At 65.0% G+C, this 18743-nt stretch overlaps 1 protein-coding gene across 1 annotated transcript; it reads left to right on the top strand.

Annotated features, from left to right (window-relative positions):
- The first annotated feature begins 2481 nt into the window (after positions 1–2481).
- On the top strand, positions 2482–17760 carry DPYSL4 (dihydropyrimidinase like 4). Its single transcript, XM_061403896.1, has 14 exons — positions 2482–2694; positions 6114–6202; positions 6729–6913; positions 8832–8996; positions 10518–10579; positions 10785–10865; positions 12054–12122; positions 12552–12672; positions 13781–13937; positions 14149–14290; positions 14912–15082; positions 15375–15554; positions 16277–16442; positions 17062–17760. The coding sequence occupies exons 1-14, from the start codon at positions 2656–2658 to the stop codon at positions 17151–17153; spliced, it is 1719 nt and encodes a 572-aa protein (XP_061259880.1). The 5' UTR covers positions 2482–2655; the 3' UTR covers positions 17154–17760.
- The last annotated feature ends 983 nt before the right edge of the window (positions 17761–18743 follow it).

An 18743-nucleotide genomic window follows, 5' to 3' on the forward strand; every position in this document is an offset into this window, starting at 1 on the left:
GCCACTTCTGTGTTCTGTGTCCACTCTCTGAATGATAGTGTGTCTTCCCACACCAGAAAGGAAAGCTGGGCCTTCTGCGCGTTGGGAAGGGGAACCCAGGCGTCTCACATACAGCCTCGTCCTAAGTTATGGGGGGGGCTCATCTGGAGGACAGGCTCTGAGGTCACCTGGGGTCAGCCACGGGGAGGCCTGCTCCTGGGCTGTTTGTCAAATGAGAACCAAGGGAGAAGTCAAGTCCCTGAGAATGGTGAATTTCTGTGAATGAATAAGAACATGTTTCAGTGTCAGGGACCCCACAGAGGTGAGCACAGGCTGTTGGATCTCTTTGGGAAAGTGGGAACCTGAGGTGGGGCTAAGATGAGGGGCAGGAAGTGTTGATTGGGCTCTGCAGAGTTCTTATGCCTTCTGTTGTCCCAGCTTATGCTTTGAAATTCCAGCTGCGGCTGTTTTAACAGAAGCAAAGACTAGGATGTATTTTCCTTACAAACCAATCCCCGCGGGGCTTGACTTAGTGACAGCACTGTCCTGGGAGGCTGGGCGGGCTGGGAGTCCTCCTGCCATGTCCCACCCAAACTCGGAACTTGCTTTTTAAAAAATAAGTCTTTATCTATTTGGCTACGTTGTGTCTTAGTTGCGTCACAGGGGCCTGGTTGCTCTGCAGCACATGGGGTCTCAGTTTCCCTACCAGGGACGGAACTGTGTCCCCCGCCTTGCAAGGCAGATTCGCAACCACCGGAGCACCAGGGAAATACCCGAAGTCTGTTTTTCCAGGCAGTCAGGATCAGCTTCCGTGGTCGCATCATCCCCACCACCACCACCACCACCCCTGCTCTGTCCTTCCAACTTGCCAAACGTTTGAGTCAGAGCCTCCTTGCCTGACTTGGGATCGCCCACGGGGCCTGGAAATGTGGCTGAAGTTTCGAAAAACTGTTTTTTTGTTTTTTTCCGTGCCTCCTCTCCTCAGCTCCTTCTACAGGTTGAAAGGGAGGTCAGAACCCCGTTGCGAAGCGGCTTTGCTTGGGCAGAAAGCGCGCCCTCAGCCCAGACCCGGAGCTTTCAGCACCTGCCACGTGGACAGCGCCGGCTCCGCGCGGGCGCCCGGCAGGGCTTGAGGGTTGGGGGTGGGGGTGGGGGTGGGGGGTGGAGGGCGGGCAGAGGGAAAGGGGCAGGGGGAGCGCCGGGCCCGGGTCCGCCCCGTCTACGCGCAGAGCTCAAACCCCGCCACTGGAGGCTCCGGGACCGGCCGCCCCTCGCCCGCTCCCTCAATGGCAGCGAGGCGGCCGCAGGAGCCCACAGGGGCTCTGCCCGCCTGCCTGGGGGCGCGGGGCACGGGTAGCCCCCAGGCCCGCCCCAAGCTCGGCGGAGTCTTCCGCTGCGTGGAGGACGCCTTTGAGAACAAGACCCTGTCGCTGGACGCGCTGGGAGGCGGCCACCGGGATCCGAGAGGCGGAGGGCCCTACAGCGGGCCAAGCGGCTACCCGGGGAGTCCCAGCGAGCCAGGTGGAGACGGCCTGGAGGCCGCGGCGAGTCTCCCAGAGGGGCCCAGCGCGGCCCAGGCCCACGGCCCACAGCAGGTAGTGGCCGCGGTGCGGGGCCTGCGGGCGGCGGGGCTGGTGAACGCGGGACGCGGGCTCTGCCCCTGAGGCGCAGCGCATCCACCCCAGAGGCCGCCCCGGGAGCCATCCAGGGGCCCGTCCTCTTCGGAGAGCCTCCAAGCCCTCCCCGGGGACGCGACCGCTGGCCGCAGGGCCTCCTTCCCACGACGGGCCGAGCCTAAGCCTGGACCTCCCCATCCTCCGCCCCCTCCCCAGCCCGCACCCCCCGAGGCCTGGGCTTTCCTGCTCTGTTTGTCCTGGGCTCGCACAGCTCTTTCTCTGTGTCTCCTGGTCTCTTTCTGTCCCCTCTGTGTCCCTGCAGCCCCTCTCCTGTCCCCAAGGCTTGCGGGGCTGGCCCTGGACAGTCTCACAGGGAGGTGTCTCTACTGTCCGGACCCAGGGTCTGGCGCTCCCAGCCCTGCCCTGGCAAATCCTCGAAGGAGCCGACCTTTGGCCTGAAACATCTTTCAGGACGGAGTCCAGCTCCCTGAGATCCTCAGCCTGGACTTGAGACTAGACTCGGTCCCCGTGGCCTTGGGTGCCCTGGGTCATCAGGGAGCTGGTGGCGGGCCTCCGGCTGGCCAGGGTCGAAGCGGGGCCTGGCAGGTCATTACCGGACCCCTCTCCCTGTCCATCCTGGGCGGGGGGATGGCGGGGAACTTTGCCCACACACTGGCCAGGACCAGTGGCAACCGTCTTTCCACCCCCACCCCCATCCCACTCCGCCTGCAAGAGTTCGCGTGCCGACTCCGCCGGGGCTGGTCAGCGGCCTCAGCGCGGGCCTAGCCGGAGTTGACGGCAGCCTCTCGGAGCCGGGCCGGGGCGGGGCTTGAGAACCCGGGAGCAGCTGCGGGCCGGGGGCGGGGCCGGGGGCGGGGCCGGCAACCGAGCTGAGCCGCCCGGCGCGCTCGCACTTGGACGCCCGCCGCCCACACGTACACACCCGGGCTCCGTGGGCTCCCCCGCGAGGCCTAGCTGGTGCATCCCCCGCCGTGGACCCCCAGGCCCGCCACGCCCCGCCCGAGCCAACCGAGACGTTGGCGCCGGCGGGAAGAGCAGAATGTCCTTCCAGGGCAAGAAAAGCATCCCCCGGATCACGGTGAGCCCCGCTGTCCGCTCCCCGCTCCCGCCAGCCCCGCGCCTGCCGCCCCTTGCGCCGGGCGGGGCCTGGCCTCTGGGCCCCCAGGAGGACCTTCCCGGCCGCGCGCCGGGTCCCCTTCCCTCGGCGTCCAGGCCCCCCCGCCCCCCACCTCACCTTGCGCCCTGTCCCGGCGCTGCCCCCTCCTGCCCAGCTCCTTCCCGCGCAGCCGGGGGGTGGGGGCCCGCGAGCGCCGCGCTGGACACCCTCAGGGAGCCGGCTCCCCTGAGACCCCCTCTGCGCCCGGGGAGGGCTCGAGCCTGGGGGTGGGTGGGGGCGGGGAGACCCGCTTCCTAAAGCGCAGATGCGCCTCCCCCCTACCCCGCGGGGCCTCTCTCTAAGCTCCGCTCGGAGTTGGCGGGCAGCGCGGCCCTTTGTTGACAAGGCTGGTCCAGCCGCCGGCCTCGGGTGCAGAGATGCCATTCCCGCGCAGCCCGCCCCTCGGCCGCCCCTGTGCCGCCCCCGCCGCACCGGGAGCTCTTTGTCCCAGACAAAGCATCTGAGGCCGGCGCTCAGCCCCAGCCCCGGGAGCCCCGGAGCCCCTGGCCGCCCGGAGCCCTCCTTGGAGCTGGAGTTTGGAGGCCCCCGCCCCGGGGGGTGGTGGGGAGAGTGCTCCCTCGTCACTGAGCGGGCACCCAGGCAGCTCGGCTCCCTGGAGAAGACCCTCTAACACCACACGCCCTAGGTGGGGGAAGTCCGACTGTCCACCCAGGGCTGCCAGGAAACAAAGCCGCCCCCTCCAGGCGGCGGGAGCCCAGCGTGGGTAGGGAGAGGGGGAGGGCGAGACGGAGGGAGGTGCCTGGAGGCCCGGGGGCGGCCTGCCCCTGGGAGCCCGCGGATTGAGCCCCAGCTCTGCTCTTGGCTTCAGGGGAGGGCCGTGGGGTTGCCAGTTCACATTCTGAGACACTCAGGGAAGAAGGAGAGGGTCCTGCCTCAGGACTGGCCCAGATTCTGACCTGATTCAGGAAGCCCACCAGGGCCGGACAGGGTGGGGAGGGTGGCCCCACCTCTGGGTGGGTCAGAGGCCAGATGGCCAGGTCAGGAGACTGTCACCCCGGTCCTGAGGGCTGCTGCATTCCCCTCTTGGCTCCAAACCTGGGAAGGTGCCCAAGTCTGAAAACTGGGGGTTGAATGGGGACTCAGACCACCGTCTTCCTGCCCAAAGCCTTCCCCTTCCTCTTCTTGGGCGTGTTTGAGTGGAGTGGGGACCCTGCAGGAGGAGGCAGCCAGGCTCTGACACTGGCTCGGGAGCTGGGTGAGGTGAGTCCTTGTGATATGACCGGTTAGGGCCAGGCCTGGTCCTCAGGGGGCTGGGCAGTGAGTCCCTGAGGACCCAGCAAGGAGAGGCCCCGGCAGCTGGGGCCAGTCCATGGCGTAGACCGGAGCTGGCGGCAGGGCACCCAGTAGGTATTCTCAGCTTCGAGGCCCACACTGCCTCTGGCGTGGCCACCCAGCCCAGTAGGAGAGCCATCTAGGTGACTCGGGAACCAATGGGTGCAGCAGTTCCAGTAAAGTTGAGCTGTGGGCGTTGAAATGTGAATTTCATATAATTTTATGAGTCTCAATATAGTCTTCTTATGTCTTTCAGCCAACGTGAGATGCACACCATCCTTGGTACAGGGCTGGGCAGATTGCACAAGCTGGGGGTCCCGTCTGGCCTGTGGCTCGTTAGCCACCCTTCTGTCGACTGTGGGGTGGAGGTTCTACTTTGAGTCAATAGAAATCTGAGAATCCATCCCAAACTGCTAGATGTTAATAAGAATAGAGTGATGTGCTCTGGCTCATAAGCCATGAATTATTTATCCCCTCAACAGCCTCTGAGAGAGCTGCTAAGTGCCCTGCACACTTCCGTTCTGGCTTCAGGCTGACGCTGGGTTTAGAACCAGAGCTCCCAGCTGGAGTCCCAGCCCAGCCTCTGGGTGGGCACCCAGGAGCCCCAGGCCAGGGCCAGAGCCCCGTGAAAGAGCTGTGGTTCTGGCTATCTGAGCCCCGGGAAGTGTGAGGCTCAAGGCTGTGGGAGAACGTGCCACAGGGCTGGGTTCTCACCCGCCAACCTGCTCTCAGCCACCACCCTTTCTGTGTTTCTCACCATTTTGCTCCACTGAGGCCCAGCCGTCACCCCACACCCTGCACAGCCTGTGACAGGCCCCCCATCTCCCCTCCATCCCAACCGTCAGAAGTGGACTGATCGCGGCCCAGCTCCGTGCCGCGGCGTGCCCCTAACAGCCACACTCCCTGACACTGTTCACCTCCTTGGGGCAACGTCCAGGCGGCACCAGAGCCACGAGCACCCCAGTGTCTTCCTGGCTTGCACCCCCATAGCCTCTCCGTCATCAGCTCCTGCCCCCTGACTCTCAGCCTCTCTGGAGTCCATCTCTCATCCACCCCATAATCCCAGCCAGGGGGCCCCCGCATCTCATCCAGACACACGGACACCACTGCAACCATGACCTGTGTCTGTCCTTGAACATGAGGGCCACTTTCTACCCAGGCCACTGTGATCTCTCTGCAGGCACTTAGCCACAGCTTGAGGGGCCATTGGTGGCCCACTGACCCCCCAGGCCCAGCACGTCCCACCCCAGCCTGCCACCCCCTATCCTGTATCAGCCAGGCTTTTCTCTGCCCCGGGCCTTTGCACAGGCTGCTCCCTGGCCTGGGCCTGAGTCACGGCCACGTCAGCTCCTCATAGAGGCCCTTCTTGGTCCCTGTGGCAGCCCCGAAACGTCCCTCTGTGCGCTTATGAGCGTCACCTCCTGTGACAGCTGCATGTGTGACATCTGTCTCCCCGCACTGGGATGCGGCCATCCCGCGGGAGGGCCCTGCCTGCCGGGGCCTGCTCTAACCCCCGCCTCCAGGCACCGTCGCAGGCCACAGAGATTCTGGAAGGAGCTTGGCCTGGCTGTCAGCTGGAGCCGCCTTTGCAGGTGGGGCCTGCAGGGAGGGCCGGCCTTCCAGGCCCACAGGGCCAAGCGAGACGTGGCTCACCTCCCCCTCGGCATGGGCTTTAGAAATTGGGCAACGCACGTGATGGCGTGCCCGTGGTCAAATGCGCGGCTACGCGCACTGACATGGCTTTGCCGTGGTGACACGGGAAGCTGGCTGGCCGTTCGCCCCGTGTCTTCGGTGAGGCCAGACTGCCTGACTGTGGGTGTGGGTCACGTGCAGGGCCTGTGGGCAGCCGCCTCCGAGGGCCACCGCCGCGGGGTGGGGTGGCCAACCCTGCAGGCTCTGTGCTGGTCCCACACGCACAGACCGTGTCCAAAGGACACATACAGACGTGTGTTCCATCGTGACTTCAGAGAGAAGCTGGTGCTCAGTGTACCGATGGGTCACTCGGTTTGGAGCAAACGTGCCCCCGTTTATTTGTTTGTTTCGGACAGAGTGACCGCCTCCTGATCAGAGGGGGGAAGATCGTGAATGATGACCAGTCCTTTCACGCTGACCTGTATGTGGAGGACGGCCTGATAAAGTGAGTTGCTGCCTCTTCGCGGTCACCCGTTGCCTGGAAGCTTGCTTCTGGGCGAGGTCCGCGTGAGGGTTTTTCCCACAACCTCGTTCCCTGGAAACAACTCCAGCCCCTCCCGCACCTTCAGCGAGCCCTTGGAAAGCAGGACGAGGCTTCCTACTTCTCTGTTATCACAGCTTCAGTACCTGTGGGCTCACAATAGGTGCTTAAAAATGCTTATTGACCACACCTTTTCGTTTCTCTGCTCGTGTCTGTCAGGCAGCTCCAACCTCTGGTCAGCAAGGCTGCGAGTGGACACCTCAGTGACCAGCTCAGGGTGGGATCCTCCATGCTGGCTGTCCTGAGCCCCTGGGGCTGACTTGTCCCCCAGCAATGTCGGGGGCAGGTCCAGTTAGGCCTTGGCTGTATTGCCCTTCGCCTCCAGGACAGGAGCCCAAGGGCAGGCGTCCCAGCTCCGCAGCCTTGCCAAGGGCCCCATTCACATTCGCTCAGGGCTCTTCCTAACCAGTGGGATCTCTGTTGCTTTCAGGCAAATTGGAGAAAACCTCATTGTCCCTGGGGGCATCAGAACCATCGATGCCCACGGCCTGCTGGTCCTGCCAGGCGGAGTCGACGTCCACACGCGGCTGCTGATGCCCGTCCTGGGCATGACCCCCGCCGATGACTTCTGCCAGGGGACCAAGGCCGCCCTGGCGGGGGGCACAACCATGATATGTGAGTGTCGTCCGTTGGGGCGGGGGGGTCTGTCCTAACTCTGGGCCTTTGGCGGGCTTGCATATCGCAGCAAGCGCTTTCCCTGGTGGAGTTTTCTCGGGCTGTTTCTCTCTCTCTTTTTTTTTAATATAATTTTTTTTTGAAGGATAATTGCTTTACAGAATTTGGCTGTTTTCTGTCTAACCTCAACATGAATCAGCCACGGTTCCTCTTTACTGCACTCACTCTGAGAAATGCTGAGTGGCTGAAGTGCTGAATGACCCAGCCCAGTTCCTCAGCCTGAGTGTGCTGCCCTGGCCAGCACTGGAGTGCTCCTGGGGTTTCCATGGAATGTGCCCATAGTTGATTATTTCCCGGGAAGCCAGCAGCTGGCCAAGGTCCTGGTTTGGAAAACTCGAGTGCCTTGGACAAGTTCAGGGGTTGCGTTGCCTGAAATGTCAGACACATTTGCTCCTGAGCCTCACCTCCTCTGAGGCTTGGTTTGCAGAAACTCATGTCCGGAAGAGCTAAAGACGGTGGAGGCGGTGTTTTAGAGAAAGGATGATAAAAATACTGTTATCCGATCAACAACCCCCAGAGTCCCCATACCAGGCCCAAGCACTGTTCTGATGTGCCTGAGCGCCGTGCGTGGCAGAGAAGCCCAATTCACAGCTTGTGAAGGGTTCACTTCCCACCGTGAACTTGCCTGTGGTCAGCTCAGGAGCCCGGACAGGAAGCCAGCATTTAGCCTGTCTCCTTCCCTGAGACCCGTCAGCTCCACAGTGCCAAGGGCAAGCGCCTCCACTCGGGCTGGACCTGGTCCAACCCTGGCTGCACCACGGCCTGGCGGTGACCTCAGGCAGCCCGTGGTTAAACATCATGATTCCCTGCACATTTGGGCAAGAGGCAGGGGGTGGGAGGGTGGAGTGAGAGGGGGCCCGTGGTTGCCAGGCACACGTGGGCACATGGTGGGCGCTGCCACTGCCTCCAGGAAGGGCTGCTCCGGGTGCTCGGACCGACTTCACAGGCCCCAGCCTGGTGTGGCTTACTGAGCTACGCAGTGGCCAAACCCAGCAGTGGTCTGCCCCCCCGGTCTGATGAGGGAGCGCTCTTCTTTCAGGCCCTTGGTCCTGCTGGTCACGGGGGGCCCGGGCCGAGTGGGACACCCTCCTGGCTGCGTCTCCCGCTGGTGCTGAGGTGTCCAATGGGCTGTGAGGATGGAGGTGCTGCAGGCATGGGCTGGCCTCCGCGGGGCTGCAGGCATGGGCTGGCCTCCGCAGGACTGCAGCCATGAGCGCCCGCAGGACAGCGTCCTGGGTGTGCGACGGAGCCGTGGGAGGCGGAGGGGCCCACGTGAGTGGTGTGCGGGGAGGCACAACGTCTACCTGTAACCCCGGCTGGGCGTGCCTTCCCACCGGCCACCCCGCCCAGCTCTCTCCCTGCTCCTGGCAGAGGTTGTGAGTGGGGTGTGGGCCGTGGCCGCGGGGTTGCCGGCAGGGCCAGAGGGACGGTGCAGTGTCCATGTGCTCACCCTGGTTCTCCAGGGTGGGAGGGGACCCTCCATGGTGTGCGTGGTCGGGGAGGCACAAGGGAAGCCAGCCCGGCGTGCCGCTGTGGGCCGGCTCGCAGGTTCAGCACTGTGGACAGCACCCCACCCCACCCCCGCCTGCCAGGCGCACCTCATTCAGCCAGGCTCTTTAGGGTGAGTCCGCTGGGGAGCGAGGTCCTCCTCTCTGCTCAGGGAGAGGCTGGGGACAAGGGGCAGGATGGATGGACAGGTCTCAGCAGCCCCAGCCCCACATAAGGCTCGAAGTCTCTCCTCTGCTTTTCTCAAACGTGCCTCCTGGTCTCCTGGGAGCGTGAAGCCACTCTCCCTTGGAGACCCAGGCGGTTCTGGTGGCCAGAGTGGGGGACTTAGCTGAGCACGCTGTCTCCGCAGTGGACCACGTGTTCCCCGAGGCAGGGGTGAGCCTGCTGGCGGCCTACGAGCAGTGGCGGGAGCGAGCGGACGGCGGGGCCTGCTGTGACTACTCCCTGCATGTGGACATCCCCCGCTGGCACGAGAGCACCAGAGAGGAGCTGGAGGCCCTGGTCAGGGACAAAGGTGAGCAGCAGGCTAGCCAGGTGGAGGGGCGGCTGCGGGGCCTGCGCTTCTGGGGTCAGGTGGACGCTGCATCCATCCGACTCCAGGGCAGGCGGCTGGGTGTGGGGTAAGTTGGACAAGAGCCATTTGAAGGTCTGCTGGGCTGAGAGGTCAGCTGTGCCCGCACCTGGGAGTCGCATCTCGGGGCTGTTCTCTTCACAAGAAGACAGAGTCACAGCTGTCACCACAGTCCCCTCGTGTCTTGGGCCTGGGGGAAGGAAAGCATGATAAGCCTTCTTAGCCCTGAAGATCCTCTAGAAGGAGATGCCTTAAAACCCAGTCCTCTCCTGCTGCCTCAACAGAAACAGGGCAGTTTATAAACAGGCTTAAATATTTCTTTAAATCAAAAGTCCTGAAGCTAAAACCACATCAAAGTTTATAGTGGATTTGAAGGAAAGTCAGGTGGACGTTGTAACTGACCTCTGGTGATCAGCGTTGAGTGTGGTTTCAGCTCACAGCCGGGAGTGGAAGGGCAGGGTCAGAGGGGCCAGCAGGGATGGGACCTGGGATGGTGGTGCTGGCATCGGAGTCCAGGCCAGGCCGGGAGGCTACTGGTCTCTCAGCCCAGAAAGCGGTGCGCCTGCTCCACCACACACCTGACGGAGGTAGGGAGGTTCCCTCCAGAGTGATGGACCTCAGGCCTGTGACCTTTGGCACTTAGGAGCCCTCACCCGGGGGCAGGCGGGGGCCTCAACCAGGCAGCAGCTCTGCCTCCTGGGTCCTTCCCTGCCTGGCCTGGGGGCCTGCAGCCTGGCGGCTCAAAGCAGAGGTGCAAACCCGGAACCTGCAGCCATCACCCACCCCCAAGCTGCTGGAGCAGGGGGCAGTGATGGGGGGCCATTAGTGAGGGGGAGTGATGGGGCAGGGGGTTAGGGGCAGTGGAGGTTAGTGATGCGGTGGGGGGGTGTAAGGGGCAATGGGGGGTGAGTGATGGATAAGGGTGAGGTGTTAGGGGCAGTGGGGGTTAGTGATGGGGTGGAGGGGTGTTAGGGCCAGTGGGAGGTGAGTGATGGGGTGGGGTGGGATGTTAGGGGCCGTGGGGGTGAGTGATGGATGGGGCGGGGTGTTATGGGCAGTGGGGGTTAGTGATGGGATGGAGGGGTGTTAGGGGCCATGGGGGTGAGTGATGGGGTGCAGGTGGGGTGTTAGGGGCACTGGGGGGTTGGTGATGGCTGAGGGTGGGTGTGAGGGGCCGTGGGGGGTTAGTGATGGGCTGGGTTGTTAGGTGCCGTGGGGGGGTAGTGATAGTGGGTGTGGGGTGCATTAGTGAAGGGTGTGTGGGTTTTCACCTGCTTTGTTGCTAGGGAACAGTTGGTTCCTCACCTCAGATTCGAGGAGCTGGATGGGCTTGGATGTCTCTGCCGCAGTCTGGGCTGGTCTGGAGTATGTGGGGCTGATGCCCAAGGTCCGCCAGGCCAGCTGGTGAGGCCCTTGGGAGAGGCTACCCTCACCTGGCACCTGACCTCTCCTGCTTCCCCCCAGGTGTGAACTCCTTCCTGGTCTTCATGGCGTACAAAGACAGACACCAGTGCACAGACGGCCAGGTAGGGGTCGGGGGGTGGGCGGGCAGGCTCCGCGGGCGCTGGGGGTCGGGGCCTCAGCTCCACGTGGTCCTGAGTTTGGGGACAGGCTCTGCGGGTGCTGGGGGGGGCGGGGCCTCTGCCCCACGTGGTCCTGAGTTTGGGGGCGGGCTCTGCGGGTGCTGGGGGCGGGGCCTCGCCCCCACGCGGTCTGCCTGCGTCTCCCCAGATTTATGAGATCTTCAGTGTCATCCGGGACCTGGGGGCCGTGGCCCAAGTGCACGCAGAGAATGGGGACATCGTGGACGAGGTGGGGCTGGTGGGGTGACCCTGCCCTTGGCCGTGCGAGCGCAGAGCCACAAACCCGGGGGAGGGGACCTGGAACCTGGCCCGCGTGATTAGCTCAGGGCGAAGGTCAGGCGGGGGGGTTGCTGGGAGCCTGCGGGCTCTTGGCCACAGCAGGTCTTCCCTCATCCTCACACGTCTGACCTTAAATTCTCCAAAACTGAGGTGTTGCTTCCTGGGGTGGGAGGGGACGCAGAGGCGGGTTCCCGTGCCCTCTGGCCCAGGACTGGGCCCTACAGAGCTGTTCCTTCTGCCCACGGGCACACCTGTGGGGTTTGTGGCCCAGTCCTCCATCGAGGCTGCTGCCTGGGGAGGCCCTGGCCCTTCTGCCCACGCCCCACCTTCCCCGCAAGCCCAGGCCTCTGCCCCCACTGTTTGCCCACCAGCCTCAGTGCCCACAGGGTCCGGGCAGTGGAAGGGGGCACGGAGGAGCTTCCCAGCCGCCTGGGGGTCTGGGGGGTGTCACACACACAGCACCCCCCCACCCCGCGACGTTCCAGACCCGCAGAGAAGCTTTCTGGGACCCACTGGCCTCTCCGGTTCCCAAGCTCACCAGGAGCCGGGGACACTCGGGAGCGGTGTGTGGGGTTCCGGGCAGTGCCTGCTTCGTGTGTCTCCAGGGCGGGGTGGCTGGGCCTGGAGGAGGGTGGGAGGTGTGTGCTGGGGGAGGGGCTTGTTCTGGTCGGCTCCTCCCCGGTTCTCCACCCCGAGTTCGTCCACACCAGCGGGTGCTGTGCTCAGACCTTGGGGTGAACCAGCCTGAGACAGCCCCACTCCTGGCTGTGCAGAGCCCCCAGTCCCGCCCCATGCATGCACACCCCGGCCGTGAACACCCCCGTGCCTGCACACCCCGTGCACACACCTGCTGGGGAAGCAGCAGTAGGCGAGGCTGGGGGGCCTTGACCTTCTTTCTCACTGAGGAGGCCTGCGACCCCAGGCGCATCTGGCCTTCTGCAGCCCTGGGGCTCCCTCATCCGTGATTCGGGGAGCCGGAGTCACCCCTTCAGAGCGCGACCCCTCTACTCCCCCCAAGTTCTCGGGGTGGGTGATTCGAGGGTCTCAGGGTCAGGCATCCTGGGCTGTGGACTGCACCCTGCAAGGCCCTCCGGGGCCGCGCTACTTACTCCCAGGCTGAAATGAGGTGTGTGTTTAGGAGCAGAAGCGGCTGCTGGAACTCGGTGTCACCGGCCCCGAGGGCCACGTGCTCAGCCACCCCGAGGAGGTAGGTGTGAGCCTGTGGGGCACCCCAATGGGCCTTCATTGGGGACGGGCTGGGCCCCATTCGGGCGGGACTGTGACCCCACTGTCCTCGCCTGGGGGTGAGTCAGGGCTCCTGGCCCCCTGCCCGTGGGCTGCGCTGAGGCCTGCACGCAAGGCTCAGAGGGCGGGTGGTCTACTCTGGGGTGGTGCGGGCCAGCCCAGATTCTGGGCTGGAGCCCTAGGCTGGGGTCCTGGCCCCCGGGTGCCCCTCTGAGCCTAGCATCTATGGGTGGCCAGGGTATCGTGGGCTCACTGCAGTCAGGAGCCCCAGGCTGGGGTCTCGACCCCCAGGTGCCCCTCTGGGCCCAGCATCTGTGGGTGGCCGGGGCGTTGCGGGCTCACTGCGGTCAGGAGCCCCAGCTCTTGCGTGGCCTGAGCAGCCCGTCTGCAGGTGGAGGCCGAGGCTGTGTACCGCGCCGTCACCATCGCCAGGCAGGCCAGCTGCCCCCTGTATGTCACCAAGGTCATGAGCAAGGCCGCGGCTGATGTGATCGCCCGGGCCAAGCGGCGAGGTGGGTGCTGGCTGGAGCAGGGAGGGGCTTGGGGGTCGCTCCCGTCCACAGCCACCCGGAGCAGCACAGGGCGGCCCCATGGAGACGCAGCGAGCCTGCCGGCCTCCTCAGGGGCCTCTCCTGTGAGGGTTGCGGGTGTAGCCTATGGGGGCGGCCTGAGACTCCCTCTTGTCCAGACAGCAGTGGGACCTGACAGGGGCCTTGAATCACACGTGGGGCTAAGGGCCCTGTGTGCATAGAAGTGTGTGTCAGAGCCATACTGTGTGTGGTGTGTGTGTGTGTGTGTGTGTGTGCTTACGTGATGTGTGTGTGTGTGTGTATGGTGTGTGTGTGTGTGTGCTTACGTGATGTGTCTGTGTGTGTGTATGGTGTGTGTGTGTGTGTGTGCTTACGTGATATGTGTCTGTGTGTGTATGGTGTGTGTGTGTGTGTGGTGTGTGTGCTTACGTGATGTGTCTCTGTGTGTGTATAGTATGTGTGTGTGTTTACGTGATATGTGTCTGTGTGTGTGTGGTGTGTGTGTGTGTGTGTATGGTGTGTGTGTGTGTGTGTGCTTACGTGATGTGTCTGTGTGTGTGTATGGTGTGTGTCTGTGTGTATGGTGTGTGTCTGTGTGTATGGTGTGTGTCTGTGTGTGTGTGCTTACGTGATGCGTGTGTGTGTGTATGGTGTGTGTGTGTGTGGTGCTGATATGATGTGTGTGTGTGTGTCTGTGTATATGGTGTGTGCGGTGTGGTGTGTAAGCCTGCACTCTCAGGTTGTGTGAAGAGCCTCGCCCAGCTGACCCCCGGGCCGAGCTGCTGCTCCCTGGACACCTCCCGGGTGGGGGCGGGCGTGGGTCTGGGGCCAGGTGCCGTCTGGCTGGACGCCGGGCCGTGGAGGAGGCAGGTCCGTGGCGGGCGGGGCAGCCGGTGTGTCTGTGCCCCGGCAGAGTGAGGCGGGGGCAGAGCGGCCCCGCAGGAGCCCCGGGCAGGCCAGGTGCCCCAGGTCAGGGAGCAGTCCTCGCAGTCGGGAAATTGAAGGGCAGCATGGTGGGAGGCCTGGCTCAGCCCGTGGCGGGGGTGGGGGATGGTCCTGCGGCCGCGGTGCCGCTCACGCCTTGCCACAGGGGTGGTGGTGTTCGGGGAGCCCATCACCGCCGGCCTGGGTGCGGACGGCTCGCACTACTGGAGCAAGAACTGGGCCAAGGCCGCCGCCTTCGTCACATCACCCCCCATCAGCCCAGATCCCAGCACCGCGGACCACCTCACCGCCCTGCTGTCCAGGTAGGGAGCCCCTGGCCCTGCGCCCCCCAGCTGCGGGGCTCTCCCCCACCCTGCTGTCCAGGCAGGAGTCCCTGGGCCCCCCGTCCAGGGAGCCTGCGCCCACTTCCTGGCCGCACCCTGCGGGCACAACTCCACCCCGTGGCCGGGCGTGGCGTGGGGGTGCTCGGGGAGGACGGGCCCCCTGGGCCCCTGTGACCCCGGCTCTCTGCAGCGGGGACCTCCAGGTGACTGGCAGCGCCCACTGCACCTTCACCACCGCTCAGAAGGCCGTCGGCAGGGACAACTTCACGCTCATCCCTGAGGGTACCAACGGCGTGGAGGAGCGCATGTCCGTGGTCTGGGAGAAGTGTGTGGTGGGTGAGATGAAGGGCCATGGGACCCCTCCCCATGGAGGAGCTGGCGGGACCACAAAGGGACGCCCCTGGACGAGAAAAGTCTCCGCGTGGAGCAGAGCTCAGGGCGGGCGGGCTCCAGGCTGCCCCCCCAGCCCAGTCACCCTGGGGTCCCCAGACATCCTGCTCTAGTCCCCCAGAGGAGACTCCACGTAGCCAGGCCCCGCCCTGGTCCTGATACACCGGCCCTGAGCACAGGGGGTCCCTACACTCTGCAGCGTCTCCCCAGGAGGACCGAGGTTCCCCCAGACGTCTGTCTCACCTGGGGCCTCCGCCCCCGCGCCCCCAGCCCTGGCCCTGAGCCCTCCCCCTGGCCGAGGCCCTGACTCCAGGCTCCTGGCCATTGCCGGGGGCCAGTCACATCCTCTGGGGACAGATGTCATTGTGGAAACATCAGCATTCACTTGCCCACAAAGTGAGCGTGGAGATGGGCTCAGTGCCCAGGGAGGACCAGACCTGCAGGCCTCACTGAGGCACGCTGCCCTCAGCCTGGAGGCTGGCGCGTGCACACGGGAGCCCGGAGACCAGACCCTGCATGCTGCTGGGGAGGGGCGCCCCTGACCCCGCCTTCTGGCTTCTCAGGCCTCAGGGCAGATGGACGAGAATGAGTTTGTTGCCGTGACCAGTACGAACGCAGCCAAAATCTTCAACTTTTACCCAAGGAAGGGGCGGGTGGCCGTGGGCTCCGATGCCGACTTGGTCATATGGAATCCCCGGGCCACAAGAATCATCTCTGCCAAGAGCCACAGCCTGGTGAGAGAAGCCGGTCCCACATGGGGGCCAGCTTGGGGTCTGGGGGGTACCTGCAGCCATCCTGGATATCCTGGGATGGGCAGGGCCAGCGGGGGCGGGGGACCCTGTCTTGGGGGAGAGCTCACCCACTGTGTGTGCCCGGGAGACGTGTCCGAGGGGCCAGGGGTGCAGGCACAGCTGCCCCTCGAAAGCCCAACCCAGGCTGAGTGGACGCTTCCCACTGGGGCCCTGGCTCCAGACTCTGAGCAGTGCTAAGGCCTCCTGAGGGCTCAGAGGGCTGCTGTCCCCCCAGAACGTGGAGTACAACATCTTTGAGGGCTTGGAGTGCCGAGGAGCCCCCAGCGTGGTCATCAGTCAGGGCCGGGTTGTGCTGGAGGACGGGGCCCTGTGCGTCACCCCCGGGACCGGCCGCTTCATCCCACGCAAGACCTTCCCTGACTTCGTCTACAAGAGGATAAAGGCCCGAAACCGGGTGAGCCTGAGCCGGGCGGGTGGGCGGGCAGAGCCCTCAGGCCTGCTCATGGTCAGCCTGCCCCTGGCCGCCCTGCTGTCAGAAAGGCACAGCGGCCTCACCAGTCCAGGCGGTTCCTCGCCTGCGTTCGTGACCAGGCCGCCCACGTCACTGCAGAGACTGCAGGTGTGAGGCCAAGGAAACCCCGAGTGGCCGCCCCCGGGGACACAGCCACCAAGCCTAGCAGAGGTCACCCAGCATTTAGTGAATTCAGGAAGGAGAGCGGGATGCTCAGTGTCCCTGAGCCCTCATTCGTCGCCGGGGCTTGGCCAGCGGCCTGCACACACTACAGGCGGTTCACGCGTGCACACGTGTGCTCACAGGCCCAGCTGCACACACATGCGTGGTCACTACACACGCAGGTTGGCTTTATCGCAGCCCCGTTCCCACTTGTCTAGGATGACATCGTCTGAACCTGTATTGGAGGGACAGCCCCCGGGCAGGGCTGGGACCGGCACTGGCTCCTCCCCAGGGCAGGAGCGGAGCCACCCTCACCTGCCGGCGCTCCTGTCTCAAGCTGCCTGCACCCCCACTCCCCCAGACCTGCCCTGGGCATGCCGCCCGCCTCGGGGGAGGGGGGTGCGCGTCCACACGCAGGGGTGGACACCCCTGGGGGTGGGGGGCCCTGCCCTCGAGCTTGGGGCCGGCTCAGTGCCCCTCACACCCAGCCCTTCGGCCCCCAGCTGGCGGAGATCCATGGTGTGCCCCGAGGCCTCTACGATGGGCCGGTCCATGAGGTGATGGCACCCACCAAGCCGGGGGCTGGGTCCCAGGCCCGTGCGTCCTGCCCCGGGAAGATCTCCGTGCCCGCCTTCCGCAACCTGCACCAGTCGGGGTTCAGCCTGTCCGGTGAGTGGAGCTTGGGGTGCTCGGTCTCGGTGCCTGGGCCCCGAGGACCGTGCCCAGCCCCCAGCCCTGGCATCTCACGGGAGGTGCACAAGGAAGGGGGCTGGGGGTCTCAGGGGTTCACCTGTAGCCGCCAGCTCGAGCCTCTGCTTTCAGGGTCTGGGCTGTGGGGTGTGGATTTGCAGGGAGGCGCTGAGCCAGGCTCTCCCTAGAGAGAGAGCCAGCCCTCCCTGCCCGACTGGGGGCCAACCCAGCCCCTGACGTCCAGTCCCTGCCGGCCTCGGGGATCCAGCCTCGTCCTGAAGGCTGGGGCCAGCCCTCTCTCATCCCAGGCCCGTGCAGGGGGAGACCCGGAGGAGGGACGCTGGGGTTGGCCTGGCCGGAGGAGGGACGCCGGGGTTGGCCGCACAGGCTTCCCGGACGGCTGGCCTTGACCTGTGGGCTCTGGCCACCGGCACACCTGGCCTCACCAGCCTGCTCGTCTGAGGCCTCGGTGGGGGAGCACCTGCCCGGGGGAGGCGCCTGGCCGTCGGGGAGCGTAGGGTCTGCAGCCCTGGCCCCTGGAGTGTGGCGGGCGGGTCTGCCTGCCCCCCAGCGCGGCCTCCGCCCCGCCCTCCCGCAGGCTCGCAGGCCGACGACCACATCGCGCGGCGCACGGCCCAGAAGATCATGGCGCCCCCTGGCGGCCGTTCCCACATCACGTCGCTGTCCTAGGAGCTGCCGCGGGCGGCCGGCCCCCTCCTTGTTCCCTCCCTTCCTTGAGCCCACTCTGAAAGGTGCTTGGCCTTCCCTTCTCCTCCCCAGCACCTCTCCCCTTGGGGTCCCACAGCCCGTTACAGGGAGCCCCCGCAGGAGAGGCTGAACGGGTGAGGTTTCACTGCCAGGGCAGGCAGAGGGGCTGGGCATGGTGGTGGGGGCAGCTCAGGGGCCCCGAGCCCGGGGGCCTCGTAAGGCGACCTCTGGAGACGCCCAGGACGGAAGGCAGAGGGCATGGTGCCCTCGTCCCCGACTCCGCTGCCGTCCCGGCCCCGCCCGAGCTGCTGTGACTTCAGGGGCCCACGGGGATGCCGTGTGGGCAGCTGCACTTCTCAGACTTCCCAGGGACCAGACCCCGGCGCCGTCCATAGAGCCCTTCCTGCTCCAGGGGCCCCAGGGGCCCGGAGCTGAGTGCTTCCTTCTCCTACGACGTGTGTCCCCAGTAGTTGATTAGAGATGCCGTCCTGTGTGCCAAGGGCACTGTAGTCAGGAACCTGCATGCCACCCGCTGCCCAGCGGCCCCAATCCCATGGAACCAGGTTGATTAAAGGCATCTGGACTGGAAGCCACTGGCGTGTAGAGAGCCCTGACTTCTCTGCCCCTACACCATCTCCCAGGGGTTCGTGTGTGGCATCCTCGAGAACATCCTGCAGCACTCTGGTCCTGCCTCTAGACGGCTGGGAGGCCGGACCACCAGACAACTGCAGGGCTGGCTGGGTCTGAGCTGTGGGCAGGGGCTCTGCCTCCCACAGGCCTGTAGGTCACAGAGAGCCAGACACCCAGAAGGAGAGGGGCGCTGGGAGGACCCCTACCCATGTTCTAGTTGGTGGGCTCAAGCTGCCCAGCAGGGCTTGGGGCAGTATGGCGTGTGGGGAGCTTGTGCTGCCCACTTAAGGCAGAGCAGGCTGGGGTTCTGATCCAGACCCACGGATGGCGCTGCCCCCAGAACCTTCCAGAAGATGGAGCTGCTGGGCTGGCCTCCTGGCTTCAGCCTTGCTCATAAAAATCCTGCCAGGTCTGTCCCCCAGGTGTGGGACACTCTCCACCCTAAGAGCACCAGGAAGGGCAGGCTGCCCCCCCTCAAGCGGCCAGCCCCTCTGGGGTGCCCTGACCTCCATGCCCAGCCTCAGCCCCACTTTGAACCTGGGCCTCTCGGGCACCGTGCTAGACTGGGCAGCCCCGGGAAGGTCCGCCCAGTGGTCCCTCTGCTCAGGTTGGTTTGGTCATTGAGGCCTCAGCACTGGACTCCTTGGGCTGCACTCAGACCAGCGTTCACTGCACCAGCGTCCCCTTCCCCAAGGACAGACAAGGCAGTCGGGGCCAGGCCACACCCGCAGGCCGGCCACTGACTGAGGAAACAGGCACGCTGTCCCTTAGGGCCTCAAAATGCACCTGAGGTGTGCACAAACACACACACAGAATACGTCTTTCCACACAACCCCGGCCTCCCCGCCCGGTTCCTGCCTCCGACATCACCAGGTCTCCGCCCAGAACCTCTGGGGGTTGGCACCACCACCTGGCGTCTTGCGGTGCTGCCTGCCTCCAGAC

This window comes from Bos javanicus, chromosome 26 (genome assembly GCF_032452875.1).
Source record: "Bos javanicus breed banteng chromosome 26, ARS-OSU_banteng_1.0, whole genome shotgun sequence".
Taxonomy (NCBI): domain Eukaryota; kingdom Metazoa; phylum Chordata; class Mammalia; order Artiodactyla; family Bovidae; genus Bos; species Bos javanicus.